The 15,150-nt window shown below is 46.4% G+C and overlaps 1 protein-coding gene across 5 annotated transcripts in view; it reads right to left on the bottom strand.

Annotated features, from left to right (window-relative positions):
- The window catches only part of BRSK2 (BR serine/threonine kinase 2), a 488,884-nt gene that overhangs the window by 76,298 nt on the left and 397,436 nt on the right, over positions 1-15,150 (bottom strand). For all 5 annotated transcript variants that reach the window (XM_019552172.1, XM_019552173.1, XM_019552174.1 and 2 more), the window contains exon 10: positions 10,093-10,239. In XM_019552172.1, the coding sequence (XP_019407717.1) occupies positions 10,093-10,239 (147 nt within the window). The remainder of the gene's footprint in view (positions 1-10,092; positions 10,240-15,150) is intronic.

Genomic DNA, 15,150 nt, shown 5'->3' with positions numbered 1-15,150 from the left:
TGCCAGCTGAGTCCTCCAGCCCCACTTGCTTTCACAGGGCCAGCAGGCCACTGGCCAGAGGCAGCCTGCCTGCCCTGCCTTTACCCAGGGCGGGCCAGACTAGGCTGCTGGCAACTCCAGACAGGGGCCAAACACTCTGTTGCACTGCTGCCCAGCCCATACTGCCCAAGCTCAGGGTGTGTGGGACTCCCAGACAACTGGGGTGAAGGGCCTCTCCAGGGAGGTGCCTCAGGGCCAACCCTCTCCCCTGCACTGCCGGCGCACCCTGAGTGTGCCACTGCTGTGTGTGCCCTAGGCAGTGCATGATGAGCTGTTTGTACAGGTGAAGGGCTGCATAAGCCATTACGTCCTGCTCATGATAATTCTGCTGGTGCCCTGGGCACACCAGCAGTCCTGGTTTGGACCCTGAGCTATGACAGTGCAGGGGGCAAGCCCAAGCTGCCCTGCAACCTCCACTACTTCCTGAAGGGCTACCTGTTGCAGTGCTATACATCCCTCCCCCTGCTGCTGAGGACATCGCCATGGGGATTGCTGCCTTCCTTGCCGTGCGAGAGGCCTGTGCCCACCCAGTTGTGGGGACACAGGCTTCTCAAAAAAGTTCTGAACTGTGTCCCACCTCTCTGTGTTCTGTGGAGGGGGAACCTGGGGCCAGGAGAGTATGGGTGGGCTGGGCAGGGAGTGGGGGCAGGGACCAGGGGAAAGGCCAGGGGCAGGGGCGGGGGCAGAGCAGGGCCAGGGACTGGGAGGGCCCTCAGTAGAGGACTTACCATGTGTTCAGAGCTGGTGATGCTGGCAGCTTGGCGCGGGGCTCTCTATCAGTGACAGCGCCTGGCTGCACCCCGTGTCCACAGCCTGTGATGAACCGGCAGGCCAGCACACAGCCAGAGCCCTCACAAAGAAGAGGTGCAGCTGCTGGTGACTGGTGGTGTGCCCGGATGCTCCTTGTGGTGATGTATGGGGCTGGGCTGAGGGTGAGGCAGCTGCTGGGCATGGCTCCACGAGTTGCCAATGGATACAGCAGCCAGGGAAGTGGGTAGGGTGGGGTGCTGAAGGCCTAAGGTCCCGTCCTCCAGTGATGCATCACTGGAGGCATCAGGGTGGGGTGTGGGCAAGAGCAGGCCGTCCCTGCTCATGGGACCTGTAGAGGTGTGGCCTCTCTTCCAGGGTACCAAATGCAGGTCAGCTCCTATATAAAGGGCCTGGTCTTACAGGCATGACTGGACCGACGATTTAAGTCAGTCATGGCCATCCACTGTGCCTGCAAGACCTTTGTCTTCACGCAGCACTGCTGTGCCATCCAGGAGTGGCCTCGTGCAAACATTCTGGTTGAAATGGCCTCATAAATGTGAGTGTTTAAGCGCCCACCCCACACAAACTGTCTCTGGATGTTGGCCCTGCCCCAGAGCTCTACATGGTTGTGTACCTCGTCTTAAGTTCAATTAGGGCTCCAGGCACTTGGAATGGGCGTGGGCACAGGGGCAGGGCCAGGACTTGATGGGCAGGATGTGCTGGACCCCTGCATGACTGTCTGGGCCCCTGTGAGGCTGTCCCTGCGATGCCACCCTGGTGGGCTGCCAGCAGCACCCAGGACAGGGGCATGACCAGGGAAAGGGACCCTTGCTGCATAGGTGCTTCACTACAGTGCCTGCAAAGAGACAGAGCTGGAGGTGAGCAGGAGCAGGTGCTGGCCCTGCTGCCATAGAGAGCAGGGGCAGCAGCCCTGGGAGGAATCTCAGGCATGGGCAAGGGATGCAGCAGACTGCAGTCCTTTACAACATTTCCTTGTGGCCAACGAGCAGCTCTACCTAGGGGACAGGACTGGCAGAGGCTGTCTGGTCCTGCCCAGTGGGGCGCATGGGGCCTGATGGGCTCCTGAACACAGCAACATGCATGTCTAAGCTCCTGGTATGTATGCCCTAAGGCACACAATGGCAGGAGGCCTTTACAGACTGCAGCTAAGGGCTGCCAGAGAACAGCCCAGCCCTGGACCATGAGAGGTGGCCAGCCAGGAGCAGACCCAGCACTAAAGGCCCTGCATTAATGTGCATTAACATGCTATATGTGTGTTAATGCACTTTAACTAATTGAGCCTAAATTTGATACTTGCTTTATGCAAGTACCAAATTTAGGAATGATTAGTCTAAAATCACCATTTTTAGGCACGTTAAGGACACACACGTGTAGACATGTACCTTTAATGTGCCTTAAATTGGGCAAATGCACATTAAATGCCCACATGTAGACACACCCAGTGTGTTGGCTGTCCTCTTGTGTTTGTGATATGCAAAAATATCAGCATGGTTCAGGTGACAGCATGTCAGTCTCCAAGACAGAGCAGGGAGTCACAAGTTCATGTCCTAGTCAAAACTTCTTCAGGCTCCTTCAGTTGAGCCATTAAATTGAAGTCCCTTCTGCCTGTCTCTGTTAGCCATTCCAGATTATGTGAAAGATCCCAGAGCCTTTACAAAAAGTGGACTGCCCCATAAAAATATATACAAGAGTATGTGACAGCTCTTGCTGACTGCACAATGACTACTGTTTGCCCACACAACAGCAGCACTGCCTGTATTAAAATAATTAAAATCATTAGTGGAAAGCCCTTTGGGATACCTCAGGTATGAAGAGTACTCTGCAAAACCAATGTCTATACTGATTTAAATATAATTTCATTGAAATGTTAATATAATACTGTGCAAGTGTGCTTGCTGCTGCCAACATCTTCACTGCTTTTTTTCAGGTAATTAATTAATGCTTTGTTGCTTTTCATCCGCATTAAAGTGACAGGAGGGGTTATGGAAGGGCGATTAGTTTTGACAAGAAGTCTGTAGCTTTTTTACTATGCAGAGTAAAGGAGGGTGATCCATTGTGGGAGCCAATCTCACTTCTCCTGTCTTCCTTTAAACACAAGGTTTAAATTCATTTAAGCGATGAAGGCCATTTAACAGCCTTTCCCAGAGGGTTTTCTCACTGTTTGCACAGAGGTTTGCCAAATTTAATGCCATTTTATAGAGGCTGTAAAAGTTCTGCTTCCTTCTCTCTCTCAACCACTGCAGGCAATGGTCACATGATGCTGTCTTTGAAACAACAAAAAGCAGGCACAGATACAGTGCACATGCACAGAGACAGTGGAGGCTTCCTGAAAGCTCAAATGATGACCCTGGAAGGAGAGGGGGCTAATTCCCAGTGTGAAAGCTTTGGGAAAAAATGAATCCAATGGATATTATTTATTTGAACTCAAGCAGTGCCTAGGAGCCTTGCTCCTGGGCCAGAATCCCATTGTGCTAGGCACTGTACAAACTCAGAACAAAAAAGACTGAAAGCTCCCCCAAAGAGCTTTCAGTCTAAGTGTGAATCAGGAAACAACAGATGGCTGTAGACAGGCAGATGGGGGACCACAAGGAAACAATGGGACAATATTGGCAGCGTGACAAGCAGTGGCCTCAACAGAGCAGCTGCCTTGGCGTAGTGATGGGCCAAGCTAAAAAGCTCTGCTCCAGATACAAACTCTCCATGATATTTGTGGGCACTCATACAAAGGCTGTTGGTTTGACTCATCTCTACGCTGTGCTATTTTGAGTGTGGTCTGTTTACCCTAAGTCAACCCATTTGTCAGGCCAGTTCATTTATCAAGAGCCATCTTCATTCAAGAACAGTTCTATGTTCAATCCTTACACCTGGTGTGTCATACTGAGAGATTTTCATAGCCAAACAGAATGCAAAGTGAAAGCAGAAGAAAGCACTGCTGACATATTATAGTTATTGTAATTAATAATTATTAATCCTAATTAATATTATTTGTAATACAGGATCATCTAGAGAGTCCGACACAAATCAGAGCCGTACTTTGCTTGGTACTGTGCAAACCCACAGAAAGAGGCACTCCATGCTCTAAAGAACGTATATTTTAAATAAACCAGTGAGATAGTTACTCCTATATTAGAAATGGAGAACTGAGGCTGAGTGAAATTAAACCTTTGCTTAAGAGCTTACACTCAAGACCATCTAAGAAAGGGAGGGGGACAGCAGAAGGATGAACTTTTCCTGATCAATTTTTCAGCCCTCACAGTAATGAGAGCAGGAGCGTTAACATAAACAAGTACTACAAACAAAATATTTTTTAAAAATTGAAATAATAGCTTTGCTTTCTGATCAGACTTAGGAGCGAGTCACTCTGGAAAGACATGGGCCTCCCTTCTCCTCCTCTTGGGCATGCACTTTGCTGCAGTAAACAATCCCAAACATCCAGTCAGCCCCAACTACAGAAGCCCAGAATTATAGGAAAGCAGGGCTGGAGTGGATCTCAGGAGGTCACCTAAGCCAACCTCTGCCTGTCCTCTCTACCATTTGAAGCAGTGCTATTCAGCATTTTGGTACCTTGGGCTCAACGAATGGCATGGTACCAGTCCATGGGCCATAATGGGCCCCATGTGCTGGGATTGGGTCTGCATGCCAAGATTGGGCACCACATGGCTTTGGCTGGCCCCTTTGTGCTGGGATTGGGCCCTGGGATATTGGTCTGCCTCTGCCTGGCGTAACATGCCAGGATTGGGTCCCAGAGCCTCTGCCTGGCCCCACTCCAGGAACAAGTCCCAGGATCCTGTGCTGCTTCTATTTGGCCCCTCTGCTGTCCCACTGCCTGCCCCTTTTGCTGTCTAAACCAATGGTGCTCAAGCTTCTGGCCCTGCAGGCTGGATTTTACTTTAGATACCAGGATTAGGCCTGCTTGCCTGCATTGGGTCTGAGCACTGGGATCAGGCTACAGGACCCCACACTGACACCACCTGCCCCCATGCACCGGGACTGGGACCTGGGCCCCCAAGCCACCCCACCTGGCCCCATGTACCAGAAAGCAGATCATGCATGTCCAATCTAGTGTGTAGGGCCACAGCCCATGTTGCTCCCCATCTTGCTGGCCAGAAGACAGTGTCAGGGGCTGGACCTGGACTGCAGGCCAGGGATTAAGCACCCCTGGTCCAAACTGTCTCAACCAAATGTTTTTCTATCCTGCTCTTAGAAACTATCAATGTCTGTAGGTAATCTGTTCCAAAGCTTAACCAATTCATAATGAAAAAGTTCTTCCTAATACTTGACCTAATTTTCCCTTGCTGCAATTTAAGCCTATTATTTCTTGTCCTGTCCCTTGCAGCCACAGACAATAGACGTTTCCTAGCCCTTTCATCATTTTTGCTGCTCTCCGCTGAACTCTTTCTATTTTGTCCATGTCTTTCTTGAAATACGGTGCTCAAACTGGACTCAGGACTCCAGGTGAGATTTTACCAGTGCCTCAGAGAGTGAAAGAGTCACTTCTGTTGGTTTGCAAGAAATGTTCCTATTAATACAGCCCAGTACAATACAGGTTCTTTTTGCAAAAACCACACGCTGTTGGCTCAGGTTACAGTCACTATAACCCCCCACGTCCAAGCCATCATTTTACAGTCTGGATTTATGGATATGTTTATTCCATCTTAAGTACAGGACTTTGTGCTTGTCTTTACTGAATTTCATTCCATTGATTTTTGGATCATATCTTCATTTTATCTAGGTCATTCTGAATCCTTGTCTTATCCTCTAAATTGTGTGCAACTCCACCCAGCTTAGTGTCACCTTCAAATTTGTTAACTGTGCGCTGAATCTCCGCCCTCCAAATTATAACTGATTTTTTCTCATTTGTCTATGTCTTTCTTGAATTATGTTCCCTAAAACTAAACTTTTACAGTAAGAGAAGTGCTAGTTTATTGCCCTCAGTTCATTGGGTCTGGGTCTTTGTGAGTAAAATAGGAACATCTGAATTGCTCAGATCTGTGTGGATATCCATGACATTCTTATTAACAAGCTAAGGAAATATAGACTAAAGTACTGTAAGGTGGATACGTAACTAGTTGGATCAGTGTACTCAAAAAGTAGTTATCAGTAGCTCAATGTCTAGTTGGGAGGAAGTATCAAGTGAGGTTCCCTAGGGTTTGTCCTGTGTCAGGTATAGTTTACTATTTTTAGTAATGATTTGGACTGTGGGATTGAGTGCACATTTAGCAATTTGTGGATGACACCAATCTGGGTGGAGTTGTAGACACTTTGGAGGACAGGGCTGGGACCCAGAATGACCTGGGTAAACTGGAAAAATGGTTCACAATCAAGCAGATGAAATTCGACAGGGATAAGTGCAAAATCCTGCATTTGGGACAGAATAACCGCATGTAGAAATACAGACTGACTAAGCTGCAGTACTGCAGAAAAAGACCTGTGGGTTAAAATAGACCATAAGCTGAACATGAACCAATAGTCCTGAATATAAGCCAACAGTAATATGATCTATTCTGCACTTGTGAGGCCTCACCTGGAGTACTGTGTCCAGTTTTGGACCCCACACTTCAAGAAAGATGTGGATAGTTTGGAAAGAGTCCAATGCTGAGTGACAAAAATGATTAGAAGCATGGGAAACATGACTTATGAGAAAAAGTTGAAGAAGCCAGGGTTATTTAGTCAGAAGAGAAGACTGAGGAGGGATTCAATAATAGTCTTGAAATACCTGCAGGACAACTACAGAGAGGATGCAGATAGGCTTTTCTTTATGGCTGTAGGGGATAGGAGTAGGAGCAATGGCCTCAAAGAGCAGCAGAGGAAAGTTAGGATGGAAATTAGGAGGACATTTCTGACTGTAAGGGTGGCTAAGCATTGGAGCAGGCTCCTAGAGACTTTGTGGAATCTTCATCCCTAGTAATTTTCATGAGCAGTTTGGACAGACACTTGGTTGGCATGATTTAGTCCTGGTTAGGATGGGATAATCCTGCCTTAGGCAGGGGGCTCATAAGGTCCCTTCCAGCCCTACTTGCTTATTCTACAGCTGCTAAACAAGCTGAAGACTTCTATAAGTAGAAAACAAGATAGCATGCTGTTCACTATTAAGGTTGAATTGGTGTTGAACTGGGTATTTGTCAAAAGCAGGGATTCTGGTTTTCTCTGATAAAAAAATCCCTAATTTTCAAATTAAAAAGTAACCCAAAATCCCCATTTTTCTGTGATTAAAATGAAACCCCACAATGTATATATCTACGTATCTATATATCCAAAAATTGGGGATAATTTTTTTTATGAGAGAAAACCAGGATCCTTGCTCATGATTATGTATATGGCTCCCACTACATCAAATAGCCCAGTAAGTAGGGAAGTAGTGCTAACTATGTTATAGGCAGGGAACTGAGGCACAGAGAAGCAAAGTGACGTGCCCAGGTTCATTAAGAAAGTCTGTGGCAAAACAGGGGATGGAAGCTAGGACTGCCAAGCCTAAGTCAGTACTTTTGCTAATGAAAGCATTTTCCTCTGGGTCCCTCTAAATTCGGTGGGACAGAACCAGAGTCTCATAGAGTAGGGCTATGAATAATTTGTGCAAAAATTCAATATTTTTAAATTGGTCTTCTTTCAAGATAGTTTGGAACCCATTTTTTTTCCTTTAAAATACTGTATTTTCCATTTTTTCCACATTTTTTGCTGAAAACCTCAGAAGCATCAGCAACATTTTGTACATGGAGGACAAAATTTCAGTAAATAAAAAGCTTTGATTACTGTTTAGAAAACACTCCTAATTAAAGTCTCAAACATGGAATTTCATGAAAAACTTGAAAAAGTTAAAAAGATATTCTTCAAAAAAAAAGTGGGGAAAACTGAGCTTTTCAACAAATATTTTTTATTTGATAAAATGTTCTCTTCTACTAGAATGCAACTTCCTTGGGAAATTCCTGATTTGGGTTATCAAAAATGACACTCTGGACTTTTCACCTCTGAGTCATCAATTAGAATGGGACCTGGTATGGTAATGAGTGGCTACATCTACACAAGACACTGACTGCACAATTGCTACTGCTCAGACATTTAGTACTTGCATACACAAGTACTAAATGACTGTGCAGTAAGTGGTGTTACTGCCCAGTACTGTCCCCAAATGACTTTCTGGTGATGCTGACTGTGTAGTAGCTTGTTGCTACTGCACAGTAGTATCACAAATTCACAGAAGTTTAGGGCTGGAAGGGACCACGTGAGATCATCAGGTCCAACGCCCCCTGCTCTGGGCAGGAAAGACTGCTGGGTCAGATAATCCCAGCAAGGTGTGCGTCCAGTCTCCTTTTGAAGATCTCCAGGGTAGGTGCCTGCACCACCCCCATTGGGAGTCTATCTCAGAGTCTGGTCACATGAACCATGAAGAAATTTTTCCTTATTTCCAGTCTAAAATCTTCTAGGAGTTTGACTGCTGCTCCTGGTTTTCCTCTGGGGCGCTTTGGTGAATAGTTGTTTGCCTAGCCCTGATGTTCTCCCCGATATACTTGTACGCTGCCACCAAATCCCACCAAAGTCTTTTCTTTTCTAGGCTGAACAGTCCCATATCTGTCAGTCTTTCCTTGTACTGGCTTGCTCTTCAAGCCTCTAATCTTACAAGTGGCTCTTCTCTGCACATTTCGTGCCACATGATGCTACTGTGCAATAGTAACACGCTACTGCACAGTCAGCGTCTTGTATAGATGTGGCTGGTGAGAATCAAAGTGCACAGTGCCGGTGCTGGGCTGCATTCAGAAGTAAGGCAGGGAGGACTGGTATCTGCATCTCCAAATCACCACCATCTAGTGCAGACTCATGCTGCTGTTAGCAGTCTCAGCAGAGATGCCAAGTGCTGATCTGTGAGTTAATTTAGAAATATTTTTGCAGAATGAAGAATCAGGAGGAATTTTAAATTTACATTTCTTTATACTCCCACTCAGAATCTGCAAGCGTAAGTTCATATAAAATCATCATCAGATCCTGATGAAATGATTTACAAGGGCAAAAATGCCCATCAAGCCAGAAACCTCCCCTGGCAATCTTGCTTTTTTAAATTATTTTGACTGTTACATTTTCAAATTACCCAGGAAGCTTTAAGATGATGTCAGTGAAGAATATCATCACTGCAGTGCACTCAAGCTGTAGGGTCTCAGATGGTGGTGGGATTAATCTTAGATGGAGTATTTTGGGGGACTCAGCGTGAGGTACCTAGGGCACAAGGTGCACAAAGATACAACACAAAGTCTAAAGAGTCGGGAAAACACAGTTCCAAACATTTGTTATTCATGCTGGCAGAGGACAGCACGCAGGGTCCAGGACAGAAGGCAGTATATCCTGAAAGAAAGGAGACTACCTAACATAGGGTCCAGAGAGTAACAGGGTTGAGAGGGTCCAGAGGAGTGCCATTTGCATGGTCAAGGGGCAGCAGGCCAGGCCCTACGAAGAGAGGCTGAAGGGCTTGAATCTATTCAGCCTCCACAAGAGAAGGCTGAGAGGGGATCTGGTGGCCATTTACAGACTCAGCATGGGGGACCAGCGGGGATTGGGGGAGGCTCTGTTCCTCTGGGCACCACCCGGGTCACTAGGAATAATGGCCACAAATTGTTGGAGAGAAGGTTCAGGCTGGACATCAGGAGACATTACTTTATGGTTAGGGCTGCCAGGCTCTGGAATGGGCTCCCAAGGGAGGTGGTGCTGTCTCCTACCTTGGGGGTCTTCAAGAGGAGGCTGGACAGATATTTGGCTGGTGTGTTATGACCCCGCACTCATTCCTGCCTGGGGCAGGGGGTCGGATTTGATGATCTGTTTAGGTCCCTTCTGACCCTAAGCACTATGAAACTATAGAGCATATCTTCAGTCAGAAAAGCAAAAGATGGGGACACCTAGGAAAGGAAGGGGGTGGGGGGAGACCATCTTGGCACAAAACCCTCTGCCAGTTTAGGGTACCAGAGTGTACAGGCTGACTCCAAAATGTACTCCATCTATGAAGGGATGTTACTGCCAAGAGGAATCCATTTCTACATGAAGGACCAGAGTGGAAACAAAACATAAACTGCCCGCAACATTTTTTAAAAAGAAAGACAGTGAGATTATCCTATAAACCTTCATCTACCTCCCTTTATTCATGCTCCAGGGAGAGACCCCTGTCAGCAGCAGTGGAGAACAGAGCTACCTGAACTGTGCAAAAATAAACACAAGGGGGGAAGATTTGGAGGAAACTCAAACATACGTACGGAGATGGAAAGTCCTGCTCTAGTCGCCTGATGGAAGCAAATGCCCCCTTACCGTGAGCCGTTTCGAGGCATCCACTTCAATCATCCCCCGCAAGAGGTTCTGACAGTCCGGGGGGATAAAATGTGGCATGTGGAACACTCCACGCTTCACCTTTTCCAATAGCTGCCGCAAATTGTCATCGTCAAATGGCAGGGCACCCTGCAGGGACACAACAGGGAGAACGGTAAGGAGGAGAGGAAGGAAAGGAAAATAGGAGAAGGAAAAACAAGAAAAATTGAGCCAAATGTCAAGAAAGAGAGGAAGAAAGAAAGATGTAATACTTCACACCGTGCTATAACAAGCGAAGCATATTCTTCCTCACCAAAAGAAGGTAATTTCTTAGTGTTGCTTAATTTTCTCCAACGTGGATAACAAAGCATGAGACACAGCTTTTTCTATTACATTTTTTATTAGCAAATAAGTAACTGAATAAAAGATAATACAAAATGTGATATTGCCTTCTCAGGCAAATTTACCAAAGATACAGTGATCCACTTAAATTCAGCTCAATGTTTGGTAACAGTCTCAAGCCTTTGATCTCTCAGCAGTCCTCTTGGGCATACTCTGACTACAGCAATGTTTATCAGCTCCTTAATTCTAATTTTCCTTGGACATATTTATTCCAAACATCAAGCTTGGAGGCAAGGGGCATATGAGAGACTTTTAAAGGGGAAAAAGAACCCATCTAAATGGAGCAATGGAATGAAATAGCTGGGAAAAATGCAGACCAGTAGCATCCGTGTGCATCACTCCTAAAGAAACAAGGACATTCAACCTCTCTGACTTGGACTGTCCAGCTTCCACACTAAGGCTGTTATCTCATACTGTCCACCAAATGCTATTGCTCACTATCCTCTTCCATGCTATTTCTTAAGAGCTTTTTTAGATGAAATTTCCAAGTCCAGCGGAACACAATCTTGTCAGAAAAAGAAGCAAAAGATCTATCCCTTATTGCAAGATCAAAATCAACCACCTTAAATTCAAAGGAAGGCCCAGTTGGATAAACCTATGATCTTTTTTATTATAACCTTATTTCTCACCAGAGGATGTCGCTCATGAAAGACTTTATCTCCCAATTAAAGGCTGTATCTTGCTAGGCACTGAGTTTCCTTATATCGCATTAAAGTCTGTGGGAGTGGCAAGTCCTCAGTTACTGCCACATTTTCAACATTTTCAGTGTTTGCATTGTATTTATTTCAGTCAATGTAGTCCTTGTGTATGTTAATACTTTGTATCTAATACCCAGAAACTACTGACTTTATTTACAGAATCCACCAAACCCAAACTAATGGTAAAAGCCAATGGATGCTATCACCCTACATTTTTTCCAACTAGTGGTCTAGAAGCAAAAGGCCCCATATTACATTACCAGTCTCATAATTCATCCCGTCCTTTGTGTCCTGGACTTTAAGTAAAAACTATACTGAGAGTTTGGTACTTTGGCTAATATACAATAATTCACAATAAAGTTAGCGAGACTGCTTTGCAACATTTCCTGGAGGTAAAAAAATTAAGGGCCTTTTATTAACAACTGCTATTATGATCCAACATTTTTTGAGAGTATTAGTTCTGATATAATTCATTGAGTGCTCTGTTCTCAGCATAAATGATGGGCTTCTTCCAATTGTTTTGCAGAGTCAGGTTTATTTCCAAATATAAACCAAGGCATTTTTTAAAGATAGTGGAGTACAAGAGAAGAGAATCCTCCAGGAAAAGGAGAATTTACTCTTACAGTGCATGGCCAGTTAGCCTTCCTGCTTTAGATTTTCCTATAGATTCAAAACATGAAATCATGAGTTCCTTACTCCTTCATCAGCCCTGGTATAACTCTTCAAATGTCTTCTTAAGAACTCAGTAATAGGGCAGGGCAAGACTTGGTTTTTGAGATATCTAAAACTTTTCCGATCCCAAGTTAGGGTGGCTATTTGAAAGCTTAACAAATCATCTGAATAAAAAAATAATGGGAAAAATAGTTCAAGTCACTCCAAATACTTCATTTAAATTATTTCAGAAAGCTTTCTTCTGATTTTGACCATTTAAATTTTTTTTTACAACAATCAACTTAAATTCTGAAAAGAAAGCACATTGAATCCTGAAGTATTTTTCAAAATTGCTCAAGTCAAAATTCAGCAATACTGACTCCCACAAAAATGTTTTTTTCTCACAAAAAAGGTTGAATTGAAAAATTTCTGAATAGGTTTAATAGTAACTGAACAAGGATGTCAGACTTTGGGTCAAATAATTTGACCTAATACAAATAAAATATTTGAACTAATACAAATAAAAATGTAATTACACATGCATATTAAATCTATCCAATTTCTTGCATACGACAGCCTACTTCTTCCTTGTATGAGTGTAAACTACCTGTTCCTTAGAGACCCCATAGGGACACTTTCATAACCAAATCAAAAGCAAGTGATTTCCTGTGTAGCTACATTTTTTCCTTGGTTTGGGGGATTCATATCATCATGGGAGCTCAGAGCAAGTTAGAAATAATGAGCCTTTATCTGAGCCAGAGATGAGCTTTAATGTAGTACATTTGAGCAGCCTGGAAAGAATTAGTGTAATATTCCCCTTTATGTGCCCAAATGGCAGTTTTCCAACTGCATAAGGCACTTACACAGTTTGCAACTCTAGTGCCTACGCAGTGTGGACGCACCGGAGCCAGGCAACTACTGAGCATGTACAGGAGGCTGCACGCTGGCCGGGCAAGAACATAGCTATGCTGGGTAGGATGGACAGGCTTAAGTCACAAAATTCTACCCAGCAAAAAGCCAGGTATCGTGGGTGTTCCAATCTAGCCCCTTGCTTTCAACAGGGCAGGAACTTCTTCACTGTTCCCCATCCCTTTTATCTGTTGAATATTAAATAAAAGGTGCAGTGGCTCAGCTTGAAAAGGAGGATTGAAGAAGGGACTCAATAATATCTCACCTGTGGCCTTGGGATTAGAGCCCTATGCTAGAATATCAGAGCGATACAGGTTCAAAGCCCCTCCGAGTGAAAGGCACCTGGAACCAAGGTCTCCTAGGGCAGTGCTTTTCAACCTTTTAAGTAGCAAGTACCCCCTAACTTCTGAAAATTTTAGTAAGTACCCCAACACTCAATTTTCCACAATAATGTGTCCCATATGTTGGAAGAAGGGCTGCGTATATTATGCTGTGATATGACAGATGTCTGATCTGGTGTGGGTAGGATTGCTACCTTTTACACCAGGGGTGCTCAAGAAGTACCTGGGCTAGAGGTGATGTTGGCCAAAGCTAGGAGGGCTGAACCCAGTGTTGCGCAAAACGTGGCATGCCAAATTATTGCTGGGGAATTTAAAGTGCTGCACAATGCATGGTGCGCCAAATTTTTTGCCATAGTTTTGAGAGGAGGAAGCAGTAAGAGAGACAGGGAAAGAGGGTGAGAGAGACAGAGACAGAGAGAGAGGAAAAGAGGGCAAGAGAGAGAGACAGACAAGGATATAGGATGAGAGAGAGAGAGAGAGACAGGGAAGTAGGGAGGGTGAAGAGAGAGAGGGAAGTGGGGAGAAAGAGGGGACAGGTAGCAACTGCAATTGTGATGCAGGCAGGTGGTGTCGGCTACTTTTGGGGCCGCTGCAGCAAGGGTTGGGGTGATGAGGAGAAGCAAAGGCCTGTGGCATGGTGAGGTAAGTCTTTAGGGCAGGGGTCACCAACCCCCAGGGCATACGGGCCGAGCATGGCATGCGAGGCCATTTTGTTGGCACTCCACTGCCAGCCCAGGCTCTAGGCAGGTGCTGCCAGCCATGGAGCCTGAGCTGTTCCCAGAAGGCGGCTGGGAGGCTGCAAGCCCTGTTGCAAGCAGCCCGGGCACTGTGGCTGGCAGCAGCTACCCAGAGCCTGGGCTGGCTGCGGCCAGGAGACTGCAAAGGAGCTTCTCCAGGCTCCAGCATCCCGTGGCTCTGAGCAGACAGTAGCGGGGTGGGCCCTGAGGCACCACAGCCCAGAAAAGCCCTCGGTCACTGCCAGCACTGCCTGTATCCAGCCTGGGCTCTGGGCAGCTGCAGCAGGGAAGATGCAAACAGCTGCATCAGACTCCACAGCCCCGGCATCAGCTCCGTGCTGGCAGCGACTGCATGGGTGCCTCAGAGCAGAGAGTGGGGATAAATGCATTCTCTGCTTTGGGGTGCACGTGCAGTCGCTGCCAGCAGGGAGCTGCTGCTGGGGCTGCAGAGCCCAGTGCAGCTGTTTGTAGCCTGACTGCTGCCTGCTGCAGCTGCCCCTGAGCCCAGGCTGGCTACAGGCAGGGGCTGACAGCAGCACAGGGCTTTTCCTGTGTTCAGCAGCAGCAGCATTTGGGTGGGCAGGCAGCAGCCCCCCTCCCACCACCGCAGCCTGCCCCGAGTGCTGGGAAGAACCCAGTGCCACCGCCGGCCCTCCCGCCCACAGTGAACTGCGCCCTGGGCAGGCTGGGTCGTGGGGCCAATTCCCACAGTGCAGGAGGGAGTGGGGCAGCACCCTGCCCCTCCCCTCCCACACTCCCAGCGTCTCAGTCTGTCCCTCTCCCCCCGCAAAGCCCAGGCAGGATAAACAAGAAAGAAAACTTACCTGTCTGTCGATGGGGAGTGCACGGGTATCTGTGTGCCCGCCCTTCACCTTCTGCAGCAGCCTTTAGCTGGCTTGGGGGTGGGGGGCGAGTGACTGGACGTGAACCCAGCAGTGGCAGGGGGAGCAGTGGTGCCCCTTTGCTGCAGGGTTTTTCACGCCTGAGTATCCCCTGCTTGTGTCTCGCGTACCCGCTGGGGTACGCGTACCATGGGTTGAGAAACTATGGCCTAGGGTGCCTATAGATGTGCCTAGGGTGAGGCATTTTAAATAGAGCAGGTCCCAGAGAGCCACTCTAATTAAAATGCCTCATCATCATGTATATTAAGTATCTCATGTTTCAGAATGACTATTTCACCTTACATGCATATGCGGTAAGAAATACCAAACCAAATCAAACCACACCAAGAAAACTGCAAAAAACTGGAACCTCCTCACACAGTTAAACAAAGAGAAAACAGAAACAAAAGCAAAAACCCAAGATGTTTTGGTGATCTGGTGA

The sequence above is a fragment of the Crocodylus porosus genome, unplaced genomic scaffold (assembly GCF_001723895.1).
Source record: "Crocodylus porosus isolate Cpor-Errol unplaced genomic scaffold, CroPor_comp1, whole genome shotgun sequence".
Lineage (NCBI taxonomy): Eukaryota > Metazoa > Chordata > Crocodylia > Crocodylidae > Crocodylus > Crocodylus porosus.
This window is presented reverse-complemented; position numbering and strand designations above follow the sequence as displayed.